The sequence below is a fragment of the Orbicella franksi genome, chromosome 11 (assembly GCF_964199315.1).
Source record: "Orbicella franksi chromosome 11, jaOrbFran1.1, whole genome shotgun sequence".
NCBI lineage: Eukaryota > Metazoa > Cnidaria > Anthozoa > Scleractinia > Merulinidae > Orbicella > Orbicella franksi.
This window is the reverse complement of record NC_138155.1, coordinates 17,933,062-17,941,379: the sequence shown is the minus strand read 5'-3', so window position 1 is coordinate 17,941,379 and position 8,318 is coordinate 17,933,062. Positions and strand designations below refer to the sequence as shown.

At 38.8% G+C, this 8,318-nt stretch overlaps 2 protein-coding genes across 5 annotated transcripts in view; one reads left to right on the top strand and one right to left on the bottom strand.

Moving 5' to 3' along the window:
- The window catches only part of LOC145503127 (uncharacterized), a 382,969-nt gene that overhangs the window by 347,749 nt on the left and 26,902 nt on the right, over positions 1-8,318 (bottom strand). The gene's annotated exons all lie outside the window — the stretch shown is intronic.
- The window catches only part of LOC145503091 (dihydroxy-acid dehydratase-like), an 85,433-nt gene continuing 79,525 nt past the window's right edge, over positions 2,411-8,318 (top strand). Inside the window, exon 1 of one of the 2 annotated variants that reach the window (XM_081482533.1) lies at positions 2,411-2,542. In XM_081482533.1, the coding sequence (XP_081338659.1) occupies positions 2,522-2,542 (21 nt within the window). In that variant the 5' untranslated portion in view covers positions 2,411-2,521. The remainder of the gene's footprint in view (positions 2,543-8,318) is intronic. The other variant, XM_081482534.1, reaches the window with a different exon arrangement.

Below are 8,318 nucleotides of genomic sequence, written 5' to 3'. Positions count from 1 at the left end.
TGCCTAAACACTTAAACAGTCGAGTGACTTTTTCCATTTTCAGTAAAGTGAAACTTACTGGGAGCTATTTGAACTACTGCATATAAAAATTGACAACTTGTTCATTGGTTTTGTAGCTATATTTGTAAAGTTAAAGCATGTCACTGATAGTAAATAAAGTTATTTGCACCAGGAAGTAATATTGGTCTGTCATTGATACAACAAATCTGCTCATAAATTAGACCCAATTTATCATAATTTTCGCCAGTATTACCTCGCTGTCTTTTAATTCCTTTTCTGAGGCAATTTTTTTAAAAGTACTAAGAATAAATGACATCAATCTACAACGCCTGGGTCCCTTTTAACATAAAATAAGTTTCAGGTAATTTGAAGAAATTCGATTTTTTGACATCCACCGCAGTTAATGCGAATCTTGTAGTCAAGCTCTCTTAAATGACAATTCAATCCGAGCGACCTTTTTCAGGCGCAAAGCTTAATAATACGTCAAGAAATAATTGGAAACCGTTATTTGAAGTAAATTTTCGTAAGAATTCTACTAAAGCAATTAGATTATTCGCTCTCGATTTCTATGAAGTGATAGCTGATTCGGCCTTCGACCTTCGGCCTCATCAACTATCGCCTCATAGAAATCAAGAGCGAATAATCTAATTGTTAAATAGAAACACGATTTTCAACCAATCAACGCGCGTATTTTCTTAGGACTGTTTTCTAAATCTGTATAAACAAGATATTTCGTGGGAAACCAAGAGACCCTTACGCTGATTACAGTTCTAAGAATAGAACGATACGGGAAAGGGTTGTCTCTACGTTATGCCTGTAGGACGTATGGAGCCTCTGGGAGATGGGCTCCTACCCGAGGGGGCGACAAGTATATGAAAGGGGCGAGGGTGCTTGTCGGAAATTTTGAGTAATCCCCCTTTTTGACCCTAAAAAAGACCATGTTAAAACACAGACAAATGAAAAATACAGTGATTAAAGGGTGAACTCTTAAAGTGCATATGACATGAAAAATAATTTTTGCTTATTTGCAAGGCCTTTCAAAATACACAAGAATGGCGTTTTTCTTTTTGAAATATCTTTTTTTTTTAGAGATATTGACGTTTTTCTATTACGCAAATTAGACCCGTGATGACGTCATACTGTTTGCAACTAAAAATGGTAAAATACTGAATAAACAATATCTCTAGAAATATTGAAGCAGTGTTCTTGAAACTTGGCACCACAGATGCACATCACAAAAGAAACGAAATGACACCCTTAGTGCTGTTGCCATGACAACAGTTTTGCCGCCGGTGCTGCTACAGTGACTATTCCTTACATTAAGGGCACTTCTGAGACCATCTCACGGATCCTACAGCCCTACAACATTCGTGTAGCCCACAAACCTACAACTACGTTACGACACTTACTGACCAACGTGAAAGACAGAGACGAACCTAACAACAGACAGGGAGCAGTTTACAAGATCAAATGCTCCGACTGCCAGGCTTCCTACATTGGTGAGACTGGCAGAAACCTTAACACGAGACTGACTGAACACAAACGAGCCACGAGAAATGGTGATGCCAACAATCACATTGCTGTACATCATCAACTGACAAACCACAACATTGACTGGGACTCTGCTCAGTGCTTAACCTACAGTACAAACTATTTTCAATGACTGACTCTGGAAAGCTGGTACACTAACCTAGAACAAACGCCTCCTAACAAATGTCGACAACTACCGGCGCCTTACAAACGACTGATCCATGACGGAAACGAAACCGACAAACGGACTTCTAACAGACCGACTTAACAATACGCGGACCAAAAACCGACCTATTTGACTAACAATAGACGTATCGAAACCCACCAATGACTGATGACAAACTTTACACGAGTCTTTCAGCCAATACCATCATGGCTACACTGACCAATCACGTTCAACGTACCAGACTTATAACATCATCGACTGAAAAACACCATTCACTTGACTCTGAAGATGACTTCCGCTCAGGTTGTGGAAACGTCAGTCACCAACATCAGTTCTTTTCAGAACTACCCTCACCAGGACGATCACACTATACGAACTGTCCTCTTATTGATGATAAATTTCGTCATAACATTGTCAAAGTTTACTGCGGAAACAGTCGCCTACGGCTCGTGGTTCCACTGCCACTTTGACAATGTTATGACCCAATTTATCATCAATAAAAGGACAGACGCATAAAAAACTGACTGTTATTGGAGGCTCCGAGCGATTTTCTGTAATTTTCGGCTCCAGACCTCGCACTAGCAGACCGCGCGGGTATTAAAAATTCAAAATGTCCGCCACAAAAACACACGCCCGTCTAAACAGATGTGAGGACTCCCTGTGCGACAACGAGAGGTTGTGTGTGAGTGTCAGCGGATTTTCAAAACAGTATTCTCTTGTGGACCTCTCGTGACGCCCTCTCTGAGGATACCCACTAGTTGACTGGTATACAGCCGTTTTCTCTTACCTGTCGGCGCAAAAGGTTGTTCTTCTGTAAACAGCACAATGGAAATTAGTGAACTTAAGGTAAGATAAGTGAATAAGACTGGTGAAGTTGAAGTAAGATAGCTACACTATGAGTTATGGTGTTCATATGGGCTTCTAGATCTCTTGCAAACAATTTTCGTTTGTCACATGCAAAGATATGATCAACCGTTCCCAAATGGCAAAAGTTGTATATAAGAGGGTGTCAATGGGGTATAGCCCTAGACAGTAAACAGCTAAGAATAAGCCATTTAGTCAGTAAACTTTTCGAAATAATGTTAATTAGTGAGAAGACATACACAACTTACATTCATAATCAAGCTTACATAATTTCTTACATACTTTATTTGTTATGTAGGTCATTAAAAGGCAGATTAGTGTGGCAGTTAATTTGTATGATTTTATGATTTTTATAAGCTTTGGATGACCTCCATTTCCAAAATAAGTAGCCTGCAGAACAGGCGGATTAGCGGGGTAGAAAGCAAAATGCGATACACGAGCGCACACAAAGCGCGACCACGAGTGCTAAGTGCAAGACGACAAAAATCTGCCTGTAGTCACACCATTGTTTATGCTCTTCCAATCGTTCGCCTGGCAAACAGTTTTTGCTGATTGGTTGCTTTAAGCCACATGACGTCATACGCGAGGAAAAACAAAGTGTGTTAAATGGGGTGACAGGCCTACTTGGACTCCTACGGCTTGTGACATTTCTACATTTGCCATGCTCTTATAAATTGCAGCCTTTTGACCTCTTATTTTGCTCCTCGCTTGTTTCAAAAGGGAACTTAATGTTGTTGTGTTATCAGGAGGATTTTTTTTTAAAGTAGAGTAGAGCCAATGGACTGTTAGAGGTCAAAACTCTGCATGGTTTCAGTTGTTATCTATTTAACAAATAGATTCCATGCTGTCGTGCGTCTGTTCATTAATAGATCACAGATGACGTCAAAATGTGGTAAGAGCATCAGAGGCACAAGAGGTGATAGCTGAGTGAGTCACTAATGTTCTTACCACATTTTGATGTCTTCTATGATCTATTACTGAACAGACGCACAGCAACATGGAATCTATTTGTTTTATATAAAGAAACAGCAGCAAAAGCTTTTTTACTGCCCCCGCAGGGTTTTGGCCCAGAGGCCAAAACCCAAGGAGGCACCCAAGGATTCCCCGCGTGTATACATACAAGGAATTTCAAAAAAGTAAGAAATGTGTTTGTACTATGCGAAGCGTTCCAGATTTGATTAAACTAGGTGTGCACGGTGGTCTTGGGTAATATTTTAGCAAGTGCGCAAGGTGTCATTTACGTGTAATTCTTGCAACCGTGAGGTCGGATTTCGCCATCTTCTAGCAGCATTTCAAGGTTCTTGCAACCACAAGTTCGTGTTTTCCCATCTTCTCTAGCAACATTTCAAGGTACTTGCAACCATGAGTTCGCGTTTCACCATCCTCGAGCAGCATTTCAAAGGTCTTCCAACCATGAATTCATGTTTCGCCATCTTCGAGCAGCATTTTATCCCATTGACACCTGCATGAAATTGCCCATGACCCACCCCTAATTCCCTGGTGTTTTTTAGAATATTTCAGAGTGAGCAAAAGTTGAAAAATAAACCATGTGCAGTAACCACAGACACAAGATCAGGTTTCAAGACATCGTTTACTTAAAGTTGAATAAATGAAGGGACAAAATATTAAAAAACATCAACAAAAAGAACACAACCTTATGTGGTAAACTGATAAGAAAACAAGAAATTATATTATTTGAAGGGGTGAGTGCAAAACCATACTAAGTGACAATTTGGGTGAAAAAAAAAATTTCAGAAAAGGGCCTGAATTTTTGCATGTGGTCTTCAATGTAACAGAAAAACATGGTCCTGTATTTTTGTCGCTGGTTTCTGCTTTGTTTTCGAGTTAAAATGTGTGCAAAAGAACTTGGCTTTTCCCAGCCATGTCTTTAGGAGTTTATTTGTTGAACAGGAAACGGGCAGACTTGGTAAATTTACTGCAAATTTTCTTTTAAACACTGTCCTGGATTTTTTTCACTCCTTTGCACATTGTTGGAAGAAAATCTGTCTGGGTCAAGAGAGCTTTCTCTGAGGCAACAAAGGCAGACTGTTTATAGTGTATGAAGTCAAAATCAAATCCCACAGCATATAGAGCGGAAATCTGGGAACAGATTGTTTACATCGGTTATTGTGACGTGAAACACAACACATGAATCGATCATGCGTCAAAGGAAATACCATCAAAGAAAAAAGAGATGTGATGCATTAGAGCTCTGTCAACTAATATTTTAAGCATTGTTTTAAAGTACCTTGTATAGCTGCCTGGTAGTCGACAGGCATCATAAAGCCTTGATAAACCCGTAATCAACACGTTTTAAAGAAGCAAAATGTGTTCTAAAACTTCAAACGCAACTGATATAATGGAGTTATCGGTGTTTGAAGTCAGATCGATCCATGCAGCAAAGTCCAAGAGCAGTTCTTGCCCAAGAAAACAAACCTCTCATGAACTGTGGCCCATTTGCCAAACGTTGCTAGTTTCAAAGTTTAGAAAGCAAGAACTGGGTTTAGGCTTATAAAAATTGTCTTGTATCAACCGCTATGTTTTCCCGCACACGACGTGTAAAGACCCTTCCTGGCATGCATTGGGATCACGTTCTGTAGACATTTCTTGAACTGATAACGAGACTGTTTTTCCTTTTTCATTTAAACATAATAATGGCCAACAAGTAGCGATCGATTGTTACATAGATCTGTGATTCAGGTTGCATTGATTTTGTTTCAAATTGGCATGATTTGTAGTGTTTTGAGCTTCTGGGATCAGCAGACGTGCAGATGTATGGAGACCTGTACATTGCGCAGAAGGTTTAATCTGTTAATCTGTCAGCCCTATTTATAGAGTGTTTTCACGTGAAGTCATCAAATTCTTAAGTCCAAAACTAAGGACCTGCCAAAGTTGTGACCCTTATCAGGCATAAGAGGTACCAGCGCATTTTGAATTTCGAAGTTAAGGTGGTGCGTGACATAAAGCTATGATCGCATTTGTCAAAAACTATTTTTACAATAACTGTCTAATTTCTCATGCACTGATTGGCTCATTTTATCATCAATAAGAGTACAGACGGACAAAATTTTAATTTATGCAAGCTTTCAAGTTAAACTTTCAGCTGTCAAACTGTCAACTTTTTAACCTGGCATTTGACCGTTTTGGGGTCTTCTTATTGTAAAAAACAAAGTGACGTCAGTTTTTTTATGCATCTGTCCTCTTATTGATGATAAATTTCATCATAACATTGTTAAAGTTTACTGCAGAACCACTTGCCTGCAGCTCATGGTTCCACAGCCACTTTGACAATGTCATGATGCAATTTATCATCAATATGCCTTGTTTGGAAAAGTGCTTATTGAAATGGTTATTTGTTTTATTTAAACCTCTTTTGACCTGAAATCAACATTTTTGAGCTTATATGTTGCGTGAGATTACCAATTTGCTGTTTTCTAAGTGAAATCAACATCCTCGCTGTAACCCATTGATGTGAAATCAACATTTTAACCTATTTAGACCTGAAATCAACATCATTGAGCTTATGCGCTGCGTGAAATTGACATTTTGCTGTTTTCTAAGTGAAATCAACATCCTTGCTGTAACCCATTAATGTGAAATCAACATTTTAACCTATTTAGACCTGAAATCAACATCATTGAGCTTATGCGCTGCATGAAATTGACATTTTGCTGGTTTCTAAGTGAAATCAACATCCTTGCTGTCACATGGTAACATGAAATCAACATTTTAACCTAGTTAGACTTGAAATCAACATCGCTGAGCTTATGTACTGCGTGAAATTGACATTTTTCTGGTTTCTAAGTGAAATCAACATCCTTGCTGTCACATGTTAACGTGAAATCAACATATTAACTGTTTTTGACCTGAAATCAATAATTTTCTATGGTTACGCATTGCAAGAAATCAACATTTTGCTGTATTTTAAGTGAAATGAACATCTTCGCGGTCGCGTGCTGACGTGACAACAAACAGAAGTTTTTTGCATACGTACATGTACTGTCTCAAAAATGATGCGAACTTCAGCAAAAACGCACACAGAACATTGTTTAACACACCTAAATTTGAAATTTGGAGTGTTTTTGACAAAGTTCACTTTTGAGCAAAATACCTAACGCCCATTTTCCACCAAGCCCTTCACATAAACAAAGCCGGGCTTTGTTATAATGTGTAGTTCCAGAAAATATCCATACCCCCCCATGGAAGGGATTGGAAATTCTGGGGGGTGGGGGGGCTCAAAGGCCCAGGAATTTCCGGAGGTGGGGAGGGGGGTTGTCTCAATGCATTTTAATTTTCCAGACCGGTCTCAATTTTCATACAGTTGTAAGTAAAGTTTTGTTGTTTGCATTTTGCTTCTCAAGTTGCGAACGCAAAAAAATAAATCTTGCTAATTTAAAGTGCAAAATGAAAATTTTTGTGCTGGTTAGGCTCGATATTCTGTTGCCACTAGAGTCCCATCATTTTCCCAAGTAGCGGCTGGTGATCGAAGCGCATGTTGTGGAAAGTAGACGAGTTAATCTTGACTGATTGAGAATATGTCTGTCACACTCAACCAGGTACTTCTGTCACTCCTATCTGTATCGTTTCAGTTGGAAGATTTCGTCGCATTTTTAAGCTGTCGTCGCAAGCATGAAAAATAACGTTTGAACTGAAAGAGTGCATCAACATTGAATTTGCAGAAATTCGGAATCGGTATATAACAGACCTCTGAGACCTCTTATTTTGTTAACAATGATTCTTGAACGAGGAAAACTGTACAGTAACAATTATAGTTCAGGAGGCAAATATATTTTTAAGCGAGCTGCGTGCGATATAAATCCACAGAAATTAGATAAATAAACGACTTGCTGCTTCAATATTTCTGCATAAAAACCGAAGACAAAGGAAAAAAATTTGTTTGACACCCGTTTTAAGTTGTTTGCTTGTCAAGTGAAATTGTTTAGTGGATAAAAACGGAAAAAAGGCTTGTGAATTATGCCCGAAAGCTGCTCCTGCCTCACGGGTCGAAGGAACGGTGTTAATTAAAATTGGAAGATATTTTTGGCGCAGTCTGTTGTTGTGATATCACTCATGCATGACACCTCGGATGTGTAGCAAACGCAGTTGCTCTCCTCTGAATGTCATGTACTATTTATTAATAAAGTAAAAATATATCACTAGTATGATCTGAATTCTTTTAATCCCACTGCTGGACTGATAGTTGAAAATATAAAGCAGACCAAAGCAGTGTGTATCTCGCGGTCTCAATTAGCCGTCGCTAATAAATATAATTGTGTTTACACCAAACAAAGTGTGTTTTTTGGTACTCACGACAAAAACCTGTGGCAAACATTTGCTGGAATTTGCTGCCAGAGTTATGAATATTCACTGTAACAATACTGTGGTGTACTTCCTCGGCAAATTGAAGAATTATTTTTCTCGTCGCTCACGCAACTTGTAGAGCAAGATCGAAGAGCAAAGGGTTGTGGTAGTGGGTAACTGGTAACTGGTAGCTGGTAGCTGGTAGCTGGTAACTGGTAACTGGTAGCTGGTTGCTGGTAAATGGTAAATGGTAAATGGTAAATGGTAACTGGTAACTGGTAACTGGTAACTGGTAACTGGTCACAGGAATTTGGTTAGGTAGGACCAAAACGCATTATTTCCAATCAATTTACAAAAACTTTAATTCCAACAAAAAATAACATAACAATAGAGCCCAACCAACCGTTGACAGTAACTAATACATGTATCTAAAACAACTTACAAGATATTTTCACAT